Here is a 15,147-nt window from a genome sequence, read left to right on the forward strand (position 1 = left end):
CATTTCCAATAAAATTCTCAAGTATCATAGGATGACAGGTTTTGAGGGGCAGGGTGGGGTGAGTGAAGCTGAAGCATCTCCTGCGTGTGAGACCTCCTGAGTCCAAGGGAACAGGCGTGTCTGTCTTCCTCACTCCCGGGCGTGAAATGGGAGGACCCCCGGGAGAGGAGGCAGCGTGCTCTGGGGAGGGAAGCAGCCCCCCTCTGCCCGGTGGCCTCTGCAGCGCTGCCTGCCTTCTGGCATGACGTGTCCTCAGAGGAGACGCCTCCCCGCTACCCCCCGGACATCTTTGCTCCCTGGGGTCCTCTCTCTCTCCTCCTACCCTCAGCTGGGCTTCTGTCCCTGAAACACTTTTGCTGGCCTGTTCCCCTCTCTCCCAGACTCGGGGCACCCTGGCTGCCCCGGCTCCGCACAGGCGGGCGGGCGGAGGGGTCCCGACGGGGACGGTCTGAGCTCCAGGCCCAGCCCCCTCACCTCCATGGCCCGTCCGCACTCTCGTGGGGAGCTTGACCTCCACACCCCGTCCACTCACAGTCTTAACGACACCAGTCTTTGAGCCTTAAGGAGAAACAAGAGGCAGTAAGACCCCCGAGAAGCTGGGAGGGGGGCTGTGCCCCAGGGACGGCTCCTGGCTGGGGCTGGCAGTCCTGGCCCTCGTGACCAGGGGACACAGCGGCCCAGGCACCCGAGACTGGCAGGCGCAGCACCCTGGGGCCACCGGCCTGTGCAGCCTCCCATCTCCCCTGTGCCCCACGGGCCGCCTCGGCCACCACCAGGACCCGGGTGACATGCCAGGGGCAGACCCTCACTGCCCCAGGACAGCTCAGGCCCTGAAGTGTGGTTTCCGCACGTTGTCCCGGCTCTGGGCTCCAAGAGGCTCTCCCCGCACGAAGGAGGCGGCCTTGCACACACTCCACTGTCCCCTCACCCTGCCTGGACATCCTCATGTCTGAAAGCCGCGCACGTGCGTGTCCAGACAGAAAGCAGAGAAGGGTGACAGACTGCGGGCGGGGGATGCGCTCTGGGCGATGGCTCTCCTCTCTCCCCGGCAAACAGTATTGATTTCTCGGAGAACGCGTACATTAGGTGCCTGGAGGACTCACTGTGCCAGAGAGCGCGGTGTAAAGAATCACCCTCCGCACATCAGCGGGGCTGTCGCGTTCCGCGCTCCATGTGTTCGGCGGTAGGCGCACGGAGACCCGAGGAGCCGTGGCTCCCGGCTGGCGGCCCCGCTCCCTGCCGGGTCCACGGGAGGCCCACCTGCTCCGCAGCGCGGAAGGCCCTCCTCCCGAAGCGTCAGCTCACCCTTGCAGGGCAACCCTGCTGCAGACTCAGCAAGAGCTGCCTGGGACTCGCGGCCGCAGGACCGGTTCCCCCGTGAAGGCCGGCTCCCCGGGGGCCTGGGGGCGGGCAAGCCGAGGGGTCTGAGTGCCCGGGCCTCTGGGGGCAGCCAGCAGCCTGGGGGCACAGTGACTGCAGAGTGCCCGCCACGACCCCAGCCCCGCTCAGGGAGGCGTCGCCCAGCGCCTGTGACAGGGAAGGGGCCAGAGCCCGAGGCGCAGCTCACACACTGGCCCCGGGGCCCCCAGTCCCCACCAGCCACAGGCTCAGGTCCCCTTTGTGGCCTCGACCAGCCGGGAGGCGCAGCCAGTCCTGGGTGCTCACGACCTCAGGCAGGCGGTTCCCGGGTCATCAGATCTCGCCAGGGAAGGCAGGTCCACACGGGGAGCCCGCGGAGCCCAGGGCCTCAGAGAGGAGGAGCCCGTCCCGAAGGTGTCCTGAGCCGGATGATGGGGAGAGCTGGCCCTCCCACGCGGCCTGGCCCGCAGGCCCTGGCATCTGACCTCAGGGGCTCGGCCCGGGCTGTTCCCACCACTCAGGGACGCGCGGGGACAGGGCAAGCCGGCAGGCCGCGTCCGAAGCCGGAGCCCTGCTGAGCCTTCCGGTGGCCGGCCGCTCTGTTGGCCCAGCTGTCTGGAGGAGTCACTGGGTGCCACGTGGCCCTGCAGTCATGTGACACCGCTGCCAGGCAAGACTTCTGCACGGATCCAGCGGGTGCCCGGCGTCCAGCCTTGGGCTCCGAGCTGTCCCTTCCCCGGGCCGGGCAGGAGGGACCCCGCTGGGCCTTTGCACAGCCCTCCTCCCAGCCCCTCCAGGAGGTGCTAGCCCTGGGCAGGGGGCGTCTACATGCAGCCCACCCAGCCCCGGCCCGGGGCACTCTGGGGCTGCCTGTCACACCCACCCCAACCACCTCTCTGCTCTGGGTCATCCAGTCCCGCTTCCAGGCCAGACTCACAGCCGAGCGCGGTCGCCTCGGGGGCCCAGGTGTCGTCCATGCTGTGTGAGTGTCGTGGCCCCTGCATCCGGGACAGCGGGTGGACACCCTTCCCTGTGTGCTCCGTGCAGCTGGAGACCTCAGACGCACCACACCAAGGCCAGGAGGCCCTGCCAGGGGAAGGGAGGCAGGCCGGCCAGGCCTCGGCCCCGGGCGTGGAGGCCAGGGCAAAGTCCGGAGCGATCTTTCCCCTCCCAGTCCCCAGACACAGAGGGGAGCAGCGGGATGGCCCAGCCGCAGGGCGCACACCGCTCTGGGGCGCTGAGCCCACTGAGACAGCAGCCCATGGAACCCACACATGCCACTGCCTGGAGCAACTGCAGGAAGAGCTGCTCAGAGACGGGCTTCAAACACTGGCGGTGAAAGCAAGGGCTCTGACGCGCGTCCGGTGGCCCGCGGGAGGCAGGGAAATAAAGCAGCACCGAAAGGCAGCTGTGAGCCCCGGATCAGGAGCCAACCAGTGTTGAAGGTCTAAATACGTCCACGAAGAGACAAGAGGTCGGCAGAGTGGGTTAGCTCTGCCGCCGACAGACACCCACCTGGGGAGGGAAGTCAGGGAGTCTGGGATGGACGTGCACACCCTGCTGTGTTTAACACAGCAGCCAACAAGGCCCCACTGCAGGGCACAGGGAACTGCTCGCTGTTAGGTGGCAGCCTGGCTGGGAGGGGCTTGGGGGAGAGCGGATACACGCACATACACGCCCGAGTCCCTTCCCTGTTCACCTGAAGCCATCACAGCTTTGTTAATCAGCTGTACTCTATTTTATTTTCATACAAGATGAAAAGTTAAAAAGTAAAGTCAAATATGTATATCTTCAAAAATACTACTCATTACGTAATAGAGAAAGTAGCGGTATTAAAAAAAAAAAAAAGGACACTTCACCTCAAACACGTGAACCAGGCAAGTTGAAAGCAGAACAAAGACCTGCCATCAGGAGGGCAGGGGGCTTCGGAACTGTCTCTGGTGTCGTTTCAGGCGCCAGCTTGGATGGCGCCCTGGAAATGCCCAGGCCCCGGGCCAGCACCCGGCGGCCGCCTCCTGGGAAGGACGGGACCACTGGGGCCCCGCCTGCCTCCCCGTCTCGTGTGGGGCGCCAGGCCTGTGAGCCGTCTGACGCAGCAGCGAGGCTGGTCCCGGCTGTGGCCCTGCCGTCCGGGTCGGGCTGCTCCCCGGCTTCCACCCGTCCTCTGCACACCTGGCCCTCAGAACCACTGCCCTGGGGCCCCGTCCCCCCAATGACCCGGGCCAGGGGGCAGGCGGCACCCCACTGTCACAAAGGGCACAGACTCCTCGAGGAGCGCGGTGGCCCCGGGAGCTGGGCACAGAGAGCCGTCGGGGGAGACGTCCCACTGGTGTCACCAAAAGCCGGGGCCGGCTGCTCAGCCATCACAGCCAGTGCTGGAGGGGCAGGTCGGCGGGAAAGGAACGCCTGCTTCACTTTAGAGACCGGGAACCGGGGAGGAGGCCAGACTCCTGCTCAAAGGCCGTTTCCCCACTGACGAGCGTGTCTGTCGCTCAGTCGTGTCCCACTCTTTGCAACCCCACAGACTGTACCCCGCCAGGCTCCTCCGTCCATGGGACTCTTCAGGCAAGAACACTGGAGTGGGTTGCCATGCCCTCCTCCAGGGGATCTTCCCAACCCAGGGATCGAACCCGGGTCTCCTGCACTGTAGGTGGGTTCTTTACCTTCTGAGCCACAGGGAAGACCGTCAGTGCTCCAGAGCTTTAGACTGAGGGGCGGGCTCGTGCAGAAACAGCTCAGGCGTCTCGAAACCTGTCAGCAGGGGTCTGACCAGCATCACCGTGATCGTTCAATGTCGTCAGTCTTCAGTTCCAGCGTCAGTTTGTTCCAAACTTGAGACCAGTTCTCAGAATTGTGGTACCGTGCCTCCCTCATAGCTCAGTTGGTAAAGAATCCGCCTGCAATGCAGGAGACCCCGGTTCTATTCCTGGGTCGGGAAGATCCGCTGGAGAAGGGACAGGCTACCCACTCCCATATTCTTGGGCTTCCCTTGTGGCTCAGCTGGTAGAGAATCTGCCTGCAATGTGGGAGACCTGGGTTTGATCCCTGGGTTGGGAAGATCCCCTGGAGAAGGGAAAAGGTACCCACTCCAGTATCCTGGCCTGGAGAATTCCAGGTACTATACAGTCCATGGGGTCACAAAGTGTCAGACACAACTGAGTGACTTTCACGTCATGACTGATGTTGAAGCTGAAGTCCCAACACCTTGGCCACCTGATGGGAAGAGCTGACTCATTGGAAAAGCCCTTGGGAGGAGGGGATGACAGAGGGCGAGATGGTTGGACAGCACCGCAAATTCAACGGACATGAATCGGAGCAAACTCTGGGGAACAGAGAACGGGGAAGCCTGGGGTCTCCACGGGGTCTGCAAAGTCGGAGGTGACTTAGCGACTAGACAGCATCACGGCTAGTCTGATCACCATGTAGGTAACTTTCTCCACCTGGCGGGGGTTTCATTACCTGGAAGGCAGCTCACAGGACACAGCTCAGAACATTACCTGTGGCCCTTGAGAGGGGCCTGAAGGGCCTTGATCTGAACGACTATAAACCACTATTTTTGTGTCAGTGCCTTTTTGCATTTTTCTCACTTCTCTGACCGTTTCTTCTGCGCCTAGTTTTTCTACGGACAAAAGGCAGGTGGGGGACTGGGTGGGCTGTCTGTCCTGGGAAGGCCCCACAGGGTCCTGGCCCGATTCACTGGGTCTGCCCCTCAGGTCCTCAGGGGTGCTCCCGGCAGAAGCCCCCCTTCCCCCCAGCCCCGTTCCCAGCCCCTGGAGCAGCAGCAGCAGGATGTGCCTCGCTTCTGCCCCCTTCCCGAGGCCCGGCGCGGGGGAGCAGGGTGCTCTGTGTCCCCTGCCCCGGGGGAGCCCCTGGCACTCAGGCTGCCCCAGAACCTCACCTTGGGGCCTCTGCAGTGAAACCAGTTAAAAAGACACTACCCCACATCCAGTGAGTGCCGTGCTCACGAGAAGGTCGCGGGCAGAGGCAGACACGGTGAGGAGCGTCTGGCCTCCACGCCCAGGACCGCGGCACCCAGAAGCCGGGCAGAGGCCCGGGAGGGGACACCTGCATGCTGAGCACCATCTCCCGGTCGCTCCCGGCCAGGAGACGACGCGTTCCTGCCTGGACTCCCACAGCCGCCCGATCCTCAGAGGAGACTGAGACCCCCGTGGACGCCTGACGCTGTGGACGGGTCAAGCCCCACATCTACTGTTTCATACACACACTGGTGCACTTTGGGGGCCTCACTGGGTAAACCAGGGCACGGGAACAAAGGCCCTGGCCACCGTGACAGGGAGTCTGATGACAAGAAGGTGCAGTGACCGGCGGTCAGAGGCACTGGACAAACAGGTGATTCTCGCCTTGGCTGGACGGAGCAGGGTGGTAGGAGGTTTCATCGAGCTACTCAGGACGTCTGAAAATTTAAAAGCTTCTAAATCGCTTATCCTGGAATTTTCTAACAGCCTCAGACTGTAGTTGACAGAGAACAGGGCCTCTGTGCACCCTCTCTCACGGTGGGCTTGGGGAAACCTAAGGAACACGGTCCCAGGCGGCCAGGGACAGCCGCGCACGCACAGGAGAGCTATCGCAGAAGCCACCCCCAGCCTGGCCTTGTGGCTCCTGGCAGTCAGGGGGCAGGGGCGGGGAGTAAGGCCCTGCAGGACAGCCCTGGGCATCAGCAGGGACCACAGCGCCCTGGGGGAGGCCCTAAGCCGGCGGCCTGTGCAGCTGTCCCTGTGCACACAACTGGACCAGCCTTGGGTGGAAACTCTGGACTAGTCACCCCCTGAAGGCCTGGGGCGACCCAAACCCTGCCCGTCGTGGGAGGGAGGCACTGGGCTCACCAGGACATCACCTGGATCCCTGCCCTGCTCGCTGTGTGGGGTCCAGGGCTAACGGCAGGTAACAGTCACCGGCTGTGCCCCTGGCACTGATTTGAGAGGCTGGGATCTGAAGATGGCGCTTACGATAGGCAAGCGGGGACCTTTTGTGTGACTGCAGGCACTCTGGGAAACCAAGGATGCTGGGTGCGTTTCTTCTCTGAAACCCCCAGCCCATGAGGATGGTCCTAGTCCCCATGAACATTTTTATACGGAAATAGAATATTTTAAGATTTTAAAACATGTTTAATATAAAAACCTCAAAGTACAGAAGTTCAGAGGATATTAGAAATCACCCACATCACATTCCAAATGGCTTGTGGCTGTTGGAGAAGCTCCTTCAAATGAGTTAAGCCTCCAGGAGAGATGGCGGATAGTTCTAAGGGGCTAAGTGCTGCCTGATCCACTTCATTGGTTTTTAGTTTTAATGTGTCAGCACTTCAGGGGTGGTGAACACTTTCTGAGCGCGGTCACTGAAGGGAATCATGCGAAGCCTGCCTGTGTGTCCACAGCGGGGGGCCCCCTTAGGCACACAGGTGTGTGGCAAGCCTGCTGTGACCGGGGCACACTGGCCAGAGCTGAGAAGGCCCGCCACGCTCCCTCTCCCCACGGCTGACTGCATCCGGTCTCCTTCCACTAACTCACTGCAAAAACATTAACAGGAGCAGAGACCATAAACCAAGACGCAGGAGGGCTCAGCTACTCCAGGACTAGAGAATCGGCTCCAGACACACTTGTGAAGTTTCCCTAACTCTAACATGTTTTAAGGGGACAGAAGTGGAGGGGTTTTAACTGGAGTTGATTTCGCCTCTGCTGTGAAGTGATTCAGTCACACACACACCCACGTCTTCGTACTCATCCCCATCAGGGTTTATAGCAGGATCCTGAACGCAGTTCCCCGTACTGCACCCCAGGACCCCGCTGGTCCCCCATTTTACACACAGAGGTGTGAGTCAATCACAGCCTCCTGGCCCCCCCCCCCCCCCCCCGCCTTTGGTAACCATGTGCTCTCTGCCTGTTTCTGTTAGTGAAACGCCCACACGAGTCTGGAGCGTTGAGGAGACGAGACAGAAGCCCTCTGCAGCTTGGCTGGGCCCCTCCCTGGGTCTACTGTGTGGGCCCTGAGTCTGAGCTGTGCCCTCCTGTGGGCTGGGAAACGTGGGCCACCCACCACCCCGGTTCCCTCCGCATCCACTCCCGGCCGTGCTCCCCCCTCCGGGCCCCTTCTGGGTGAGGCCCGTCCTCCAGTCATCTGAAACCAAGGCGCACCCGTCCCCGCTCAGGGCTCCGTGGCGCTCGCTCCAATGCAGGGAGACCCGGAGACGCCTCCACCACCCACGCCACCTGCCGTGAGACCCCCAGGGCCCTGACCTTCCCCACCCCGGCCCCCACACCCCCGACGTGCTCGCACAGACAGCTCCGACTGGGCGAGCCTGGTGAGCACCTGCGCGTTTGGGGCGCACGAACCCCCCGGGAGCCCACTTGCGGCTGACAGCCCCCCACGCCGCGGGCTGGAGCCTCCCCTCCGTCAGGGTGCCCAGCGCCCCTGCCTCTGGAGCACTTACCGCCTCCAGCTTCCAGGGCTGAAGGGGACGCCGGGCCCTCCTGGGAACTCGGCCCGTGTGGTCACCGGTCCTTCCAGCCGGAAGCTTAGTCTTGTTTCCTGCAGGCTCCGGGGGTTCCTTAACTTCTGCTTCATCGTCAGCACGCACCCAGGAGTGTCTTTTCTCAGCAGCTTTGCTGGGCAGGTGCTCCCTCAGCTCAGGTAAACCCCCTCCCCCCCGTCCCTCCCCCCTTCTCCTCCAGGTCCCGTCATCACCCACCACACCTCTGTCCTCTCCCCTTCTGATTTTATTTTTGTGGAACAATACATCATAACCATTACCCTCTTAAATACACACAGAGTACTTAAATCAGTCCACACGTGACTGTTAACACCTTCAAACAGTACTTAATTTTGTGGGATTTCAGACCAGGCGGCCGAGCAGCGGGTGGGCCAGAATGCCTGGCGGAGCTGAGCCAGCCCCAGCGGCCCCGCCACGGCCCCGCCACTTCTCCCGCGCTCACCACGCTCCCCAGGATGAAGGAGCAGGCGGCCGGGCCCCTGGAGGGCCGGGCCTCAGTGACCGAGAGAGACGCGCTCTGCATGCTCGGGGCCTCTGGCACACCCTTCACTGGGACCCGGCGCCGGCTCTGGCCACGCGGCCGCCCTAGTGGTGCTGCTGCCGGAACTGCAGGCCGCAGTAGCCGCACGTGCCCGTCTTCGTTTCCTTGTCCTGAAAGATTCAAAGGGAGAGCTGCCCTATTTCCATCTCCCACCTCTGTCACCAGTCCACACTTGGTAGATGTCCGCCACTGAAGCCAGGCCCTGGAGACACACCGCCACCAGGGAAGCCGCGGGGCCGGACACCGGAGACGCCGTGTGGAGGCCCTGATGGGCCCGCTCCCCAGATGTGCCAGGGCCCCGGGCACCCTGCCGTCAACAGTCTGCTCGGCCCGCACCCACCCTGCCTGCCCGTGAGGCAGGCGGCGTCCTGGGCAGGGGCCAGGAGGCCTGGAGCAGGAAGGTGCTGAGCAGAGGACCCCCTCGGGGCTGGGGTCGAGCCCGGACGGATCAGCAGGGACAGCAGGGGCTGCCCTGCCCGAGGGGGCGGCCCACCCCAAGTTCTATCCTGTCCTGGAAGCTCTGTGCATGCCCACCCTCTGCTCAGCCCCAGTGGATGGCTCGTGCGCAGGGCCGAGCCGAGTGTGTGCAGCCAGCGGGGAGAGAACAGGACAGGGGCCGGGGTCCGGACAGCACGTTACCAGGTTTATGTACACTCGGGGGTGGCCCAGGGCCCCCCCGCCGCCGTCGCACGATATCACCCGACTCCCGACTTGGCTCACGGGCTGCTCCGCTATCAGATCAATGGCGAAGTTCTCGTTCACCTGGAACAAGACAGACAGCAGCGCTCGCAGACAGGTACCAACCCCCAACACGCTCGCGGAATTCCAGTGTAGACCACCCCCACAGGCACGCACTGCGCGGCCAGCAAAGACGCTCTGCGCCTTCTCATTTAAACATCTACGCAGATCTTCAAAACACAGATAATTACATACATGCACACACGTGTTTAACTCTTCACTGGCATGTAACGACTCACCCACTGTTCACATCCTGCCCCACCCTCTTCTCTTCACACATAGGTGCAAGCGCGCACACACACACACAGAGCTGAGCACACACACACACACACAGAGCTGACCACACACACACACACACACAGAGCTGACCACACACACACACACAGAGCTGAGCGCACACACACACACACACACACACAGAGCTGAGCACACACACACAGAGCTGACCACACACACACACACACACACACAGAGCTGAGCACACACACACAGAGCTGAGCACACACACACAGAGCTGACCACACACACACACACACACACAGAGCTGACCACACACACACACACACACACACAGAGCTGACCACACACACACACACACAGAGCTGAGCGCACACACACACACACACACACAGAGCTAACCACACACACACACAGAGCTGACCACACACACACACACACACACACAGAGCTGAGCACACACACACAGAGCTGACCACACACACACACACACACAGCTGACCACATATACACACACGCACGCACACACGCCCACACACGCACACACACAGAGCTGACCACACACACACACACACACAGAGCTGAGCGCACACACACACACACACACACACAGAGCTGACCACACACACACACAGAGCTGACCACACACACACACAGAGCTGACCACACACACACACACACACACACAGCTGACCACATATACACACACGCACGCACACACGCCCTCCTCCTCCTATCTTCGACCTCACGGCCACTTCAATACGGGGACCTGGCTCTGAGCTAACAGCTGGTTTGGCCCCGAGCAGGAAGTGGGACACTGAGCCCTTGGCTCAGGCCAAGGGCTGCTCCACAGGGGTGCCAGGGGCGTAGGGGACAGGAGGGACGATGGCATGGTAACTGCAAAGCACAGCGGCACAGCTGGGCCCAGAGCTGCTCCAAGCCCACTGGTTTTCTTACTGGAAGGAATCAATTTGTGATTTTTAAGCTGGTGGAGAAACGGCAGGGAGGCATCTCTCCTCTCTCCTGGGGGGCCAGCGTCTCTTCATGCAGGACTCAGCCGGGAGAGCACCATCTGAGCTGACAGACCGGGACCTGCTCACCCGCGGCAGCCAGAACCAGAGCCAGACTCACCAGGCTCAGCCCAGGGGAAGCCCCGCAGAGCGGGCAGCAGCCTGCCCAGCCCCTAGACTCAGATCGGATCTGAGGGAGCGGCTGTGTCCCGCCCCAGCTGACACACTCAGGGTCGAACACTGCCAGACCACCACTTGAAGGCCACCCATCTCTGAGGTCCAAGGGTCACGGGGTCACACAGTCAGCGGTGGGGTGCCCTCTCCCTTCCCAGACGTCCCTGGACACAAGTACACAGAAGAGACCCTCAGCTGTAAACGCAGCCCACAGCAACTGCGATCCCGGCCCTGGGAGTAACCGAGTGTCTGTTTATCGCAATGGTGACAGGTGCCTGGCCTGGGGTCCCCGAGGCTCCCTGCCCTGCACACAGAACCCCAGCCGCACCCCAGGGCCCAGGACTGCAGTGAGAAGGGAGCGACGGCCCGTCTTTACAGGTGAAGGGGGACGGGCGCCAAGTTTCGGTATTAAAATCTGAGCCGGGGAAGAGCACAGGCCTCCCGGTCCAGGAGCCGGGGGGAAGTGCAGAGCCCGCCCACCTGCGGCCACCACGACACTGAGCCCCCAGAGGAGGGGGACACTCCTGACTCGGGAAAGCGCTGTCGGCCTGGGCTGGGGCTTGCCTGAAGCCCCCCCAGGCTCCTCCTTCCAGAAAGGGCGCGAGGAGGAGGAAGTGCAGCCGGGCCACAGCACACGTGACGCGCTGTCCCACTGCCTCCTGTGCCCCGGGCCCAGCACCCCTGCACCCTGGAAACAGGGTCCCCCAACGGCCACGCTAACCACCTCCTGGGCCCAGCACACCCGCTGCCTGTCGGGCCGTGACGGCCGTCACTCACGGGCAGGAAGCACTGGCTTCCGACTCCACGTGCGACCACAGAGCAGTGCAAACAGCTGTCGCCACGGGGGAAGCTGGCCACGCGGGCCCTCTGCCTCCCTGAGGTGACCCAGGACCACAGCAGGCCCCACTCCATCCTCGCCTCTCCAGGAGGCCTGTCCCAGGCCAAGGGCCGGGGACTGCTGTGCAGACTCGCTGTGGCCACACGGCTGCCAAAAAGCCACGCACGGACACAGCCCGCCTTCCCGTGAAGGCGGCGCTACAGCCCAGTTCCTGCTCTCCGCGGCCCTCAGCCTGAAGTGCAGATCCGCTTCATTTCTCAAAATACAACCAAACTTGGAGACAGTGAGTTGGGGGGTTGTCGGGGACTGTTGAGGGGGTGGGGGTGAAGAGGCGGTGCACAGGAGGGTGGGGGGGCTCAGGCTGGGGCAGTGAAATACTCTGAGAGACACTGCAGTTTGGATGTAAGACATTATGCGTTTGTCCAGACCCACAGGGCGTACTTCCCTGCTGGCTCAGCGGGTAAAGAATCCACCTGCCAATCCCTGGGTTGGGAAGATCCCGCCGAGAAGGAAATGGCTACCCGCTCCAGTGTTCTTGCCTGGAAAATCCCATGGACAGAGTCGCCTGGGGGCTGCAGTCCACGGGGTCGCAGAGTTGGACCTGACTGAGCAATAAGCCCAAGCCCAGCAGAAAGTGAAGTCGCTCAGTCGTGTCCGACTCTTTGCGACCCCGTGGACTGCAGCCCACCGGGCTCCTCCATCCATGGGACTTTCCCGGCAAGAACACTGGAGTGGGGTGCCATCTCCTTCTCCTGGAGATTTTCCTGACCCAGGGAGTGAACCCGGGTCTCCCACATTGTAGGCAGACGCTTTACCGCCCAAGCCACAGGGAAGCTTCCTAAGCCCAACACAAAGAGTGAACCCAGAAGAAGCCTAAGACACAGACTTGAGAGAATCCCAAGGTTCCAGCACTCTGCATGTACGCTAACACAGGGAGCAGGGTCAGCCGAGAGGAGAGCAACAGGGGCCCTGCTGGGGGGTGGACGGTAGTGGGAACTCAGTGCTCTCTGTGCGGCCTTTCAATAAACCCAGATCTTTCAAAACAAGTCTCTTGGACACCAGAAAAAGAGATTTAAACCCTACTACACACCAGATTTTTCTTGCAAGAACGAAGCCTGAGAGACTTGCTGCAGATCTTACATGGCCCCTGGACACTGTGGACCTTGGACAGGAACAGGCCCCGAGTCCCCAGGTGGGGCCCACAGCTCCCGCGCCTGCACGAGGATTCTCTACCATGGCCGCCTGGCAAGCCCTTCCTTCACCACACCTTTTCCTTACCTCTTTCTGACGACCCACAAATCGAACTCTCCTGTAGTCTTCATCGTCATAAACCTGAAAAGAAAAGGGGTGCTATTTACAACCCACCTCTGCACCTCTGTACCAATCACAGGCATTACAGGAAAAGGGTTTTCTTCATGTCAGGCCGTGCATATGGCCACACACTGAGGAGTTTCAGCGGGATTCCTAACATGACCACAGGCAGCAGTCCAAACGGGAAGAACCAGAGGAGAGAGGTCCCAGCGGAGGCGCACACGCTGACCTTGCATCTGACAGGCCGCAGCACCCTTCCCCCCTGAACCTGCGGGGTGAGCTTCCACCTCACAAGTACTTACTCCCTCGTCTTTGGAATTAGGGTCCTACCTAAGGCTGTGCTTCAGCAGACAGCAGACCCTCGAGTTGTTAAGCATGCTATTTAACGGTACACAGACGTTAGAAGATTTGACCCACGCGATCTGCGGTTTCTGACCCCGACGGAGGCTTCCCACAGTAACCAAGGGGCGCCCCGGGCTGTCGGCCTCGTTTCGGAGCTCGCCGAGGCTCTGACGGTGAGCCCACAGCGGCTGCGAACACCACGCGCCCCAGCCCGGCTCACGCCTCAGCCCCTGGGGGCCCAACCCTGCGGATCCAGGACCCGGGGACCCAGGGGGCCGCGACAGCAAAGGCTGCTCCAAGGACACGGGGGCCCACGGCCCCCAGCGGGGCTGGACCGTGGGCCGCGGGAACCGGGGGCTGCGCCGCTGGCGACGGGCCCGCGAGCACCCGGACGCCCGGCCGCGGGACCTGGGGGCCGGGCCGGGGCTCCGCCCGCCTGGGCGCCCCGCGGGGAGGGCGCTGTCTGCGCCGTGGTCATACCTGGCCGGTGTGCGTGACCTTCTCCCCGGTCGGCGAGGTCCGCACCCCGAAGCACCTGGCGCCCCCGGGCAGCCCGCGCGTCACCGCGCCGCCCCGGCCCAGGAGCCTCAGGAAGGTCACCGCCGCCGCCATCTTGCCGGCTGACCTTCGACCCCGCGCGCCGACGCGCCGACGCACGCGCACGGCGCCCGCAGAGCCGGCTCCGCCGGGACGTAGCCGAGCAGGGGAGGCGCGCGTGCGCGGTGCGGCCGGCGGGCGCGGCGGAGCAGGGGCTCCGCCGGGCAAGGCGGGAAACTGCGCACCCGTAGCCTGGAGCAGCGGCCTCACCTCCCAGGGGCAGGGCCGGGAGGGTGGAAGCGGGAGATGCAGTGCTTCCCTTCGACGGTAACGGATAATCCTGGGGAGGTACGCGTCAGGTGTCGGTGAAGGCTGGACGAGCGTCCTTTCTTGGAGGAAACTGGACGTCCACCCTGGTGGACGGTGCGCATCTCCTTGCGGTCCTGGGGTTTCTGCCACTAAACTGCACCCCATGGCATCGCTCATGCCGGTCACCCCGAAAGGCCCGCTGCTCTGGAGCACACCTGGGCAGGGCTCCGGCTGGCGGCCCGGGCCCAGCTTCCCTCCTGCCCCTCAGGGCCGTCTGTGCAGAGACCCGTAGGGAGGATCAGCTCCCGCAGAGGTGTGGGGCCGCGGTGGCCTGCTGCAGGGTGGGGGCCGCTGACTGCAGCAGTGCATCATGGGACCTTTTGAAGGAGCTTGCCAGTATTTTCATTACCTCCACCATAGTTTGGGCTCAGGTCAAACAACAGGGAGGGAACACAGCACCACCCATCAAGAGAAAATGGGATTAAAGATTTACTGAGCATGGCCCTGCCCATCAGAACAAGACCCAGTTTTCCCCAGTCAGTCTCCCATCAAGACCTTCCATAAGCCTCTTATCCTCCATCAGAGAGGGCTGAAAAATCACAATCACAAAAAACTAACCAATCTGACCACATGGGCCACAGCCTTGTTTAGCTCAAAGAAACTATGAGCCATGCTATGTAGGGCCACCCAATATGGACAGACAGGTAGGTCATGGTGGAGGGTTCTGACAAAACGTGGTCCACTGGAGAAGGGCACGGCAAACCACTTCAGCAGTCTTGCCTTGAGAACCCCATGAATAGTATGAAAAGTCCCCACCAGCCAGAGACCCCCCCAAAACCTTTAGATGCCCTGTGGCCCACAAGGAGGACGGAGTCCCCAGGAAAAGCATGCAGGTGTGCGGTTCGATCCCCGGTGGGGAATATTCTCTGGAGGGAGGCTGGCAACCCACTCCAGTATTCCTGCCTGGAGCATCCCACGGACAGAGGTCCCTGGAGGGCAGCAGTCCATGAGGCCGCACAGAGTCAGGCAGGACTGGAGGGACCTGGGGACACACGCGGGGAACAGGAAGGCCGGGTTGTAATGGGGAGGAGAAAGGCAGCCCACCGGGAAGTAACCCAACGACCTTCGGCCCCGCACTGACTTGGCTCCGCCTCTATGTCCGGCCCCGCCGGGGCCGTCACGTGACCCCAGCCGCCATCTTCCTTCCGGGCGGACACTCCGAGCGGCGGCGTCCCCGTCCCACTGC

At 62.4% G+C, this 15,147-nt stretch overlaps 1 protein-coding gene across 3 annotated transcripts; it reads right to left on the bottom strand.

Annotated features, from left to right (window-relative positions):
* Positions 1–8,072: 8,072 nt before the first annotated feature.
* NDUFS6 (NADH:ubiquinone oxidoreductase subunit S6) lies at positions 8,073–14,983 on the bottom strand. Of its 3 annotated transcripts, none has more exons than XM_042233963.2 (4): positions 13,863–14,983; positions 12,681–12,734; positions 9,045–9,167; positions 8,073–8,515 (listed from the first exon to the last, which is right to left on the bottom strand). In XM_042233963.2, exons 1-4 carry the CDS (start codon positions 14,076–14,078, stop codon positions 8,450–8,452), a joined length of 459 nt encoding a protein of 152 aa, XP_042089897.1. In that variant the 5' UTR covers positions 14,079–14,983; the 3' UTR covers positions 8,073–8,449. The 3 variants fall into 3 exon arrangements, with proteins under 3 accessions (XP_042089897.1, XP_027835987.1, XP_027835986.1); XM_027980186.2 differs by lacking the exon at positions 13,863–14,983 and adding an exon at positions 13,536–13,690; XM_027980185.2 differs by lacking the exons at positions 8,073–8,515; positions 13,863–14,983 and adding an exon at positions 13,536–13,690 and having other exon boundaries at positions 8,522–9,167.
* Positions 14,984–15,147: the final 164 nt, after the last annotated feature.

This window comes from Ovis aries, chromosome 16 (assembly GCF_016772045.2).
Source record: "Ovis aries strain OAR_USU_Benz2616 breed Rambouillet chromosome 16, ARS-UI_Ramb_v3.0, whole genome shotgun sequence".
NCBI classification, from domain to species: Eukaryota; Metazoa; Chordata; class Mammalia; order Artiodactyla; family Bovidae; genus Ovis; species Ovis aries.

Coding starts and splice junctions, on each gene's coding strand:
- NDUFS6 (XM_042233963.2), bottom strand. CDS start 14,078: ATGAGCGATGCCATGGGGTGCAGTTTAGTGGCAGAAACCCCAGGACCG. Junction 12,735..13,862: donor CCCGGCCCTGCCCCTGGGAG/GTGAGGCCGCTG, acceptor TTTTCTTTTCAG/GTTTATGACGATGAAGACTA. Junction 9,168..12,680: donor TTGTGGGTCGTCAGAAAGAG/GTAAGGAAAAGG, acceptor GTCTTGTTCCAG/GTGAACGAGAACTTCGCCAT.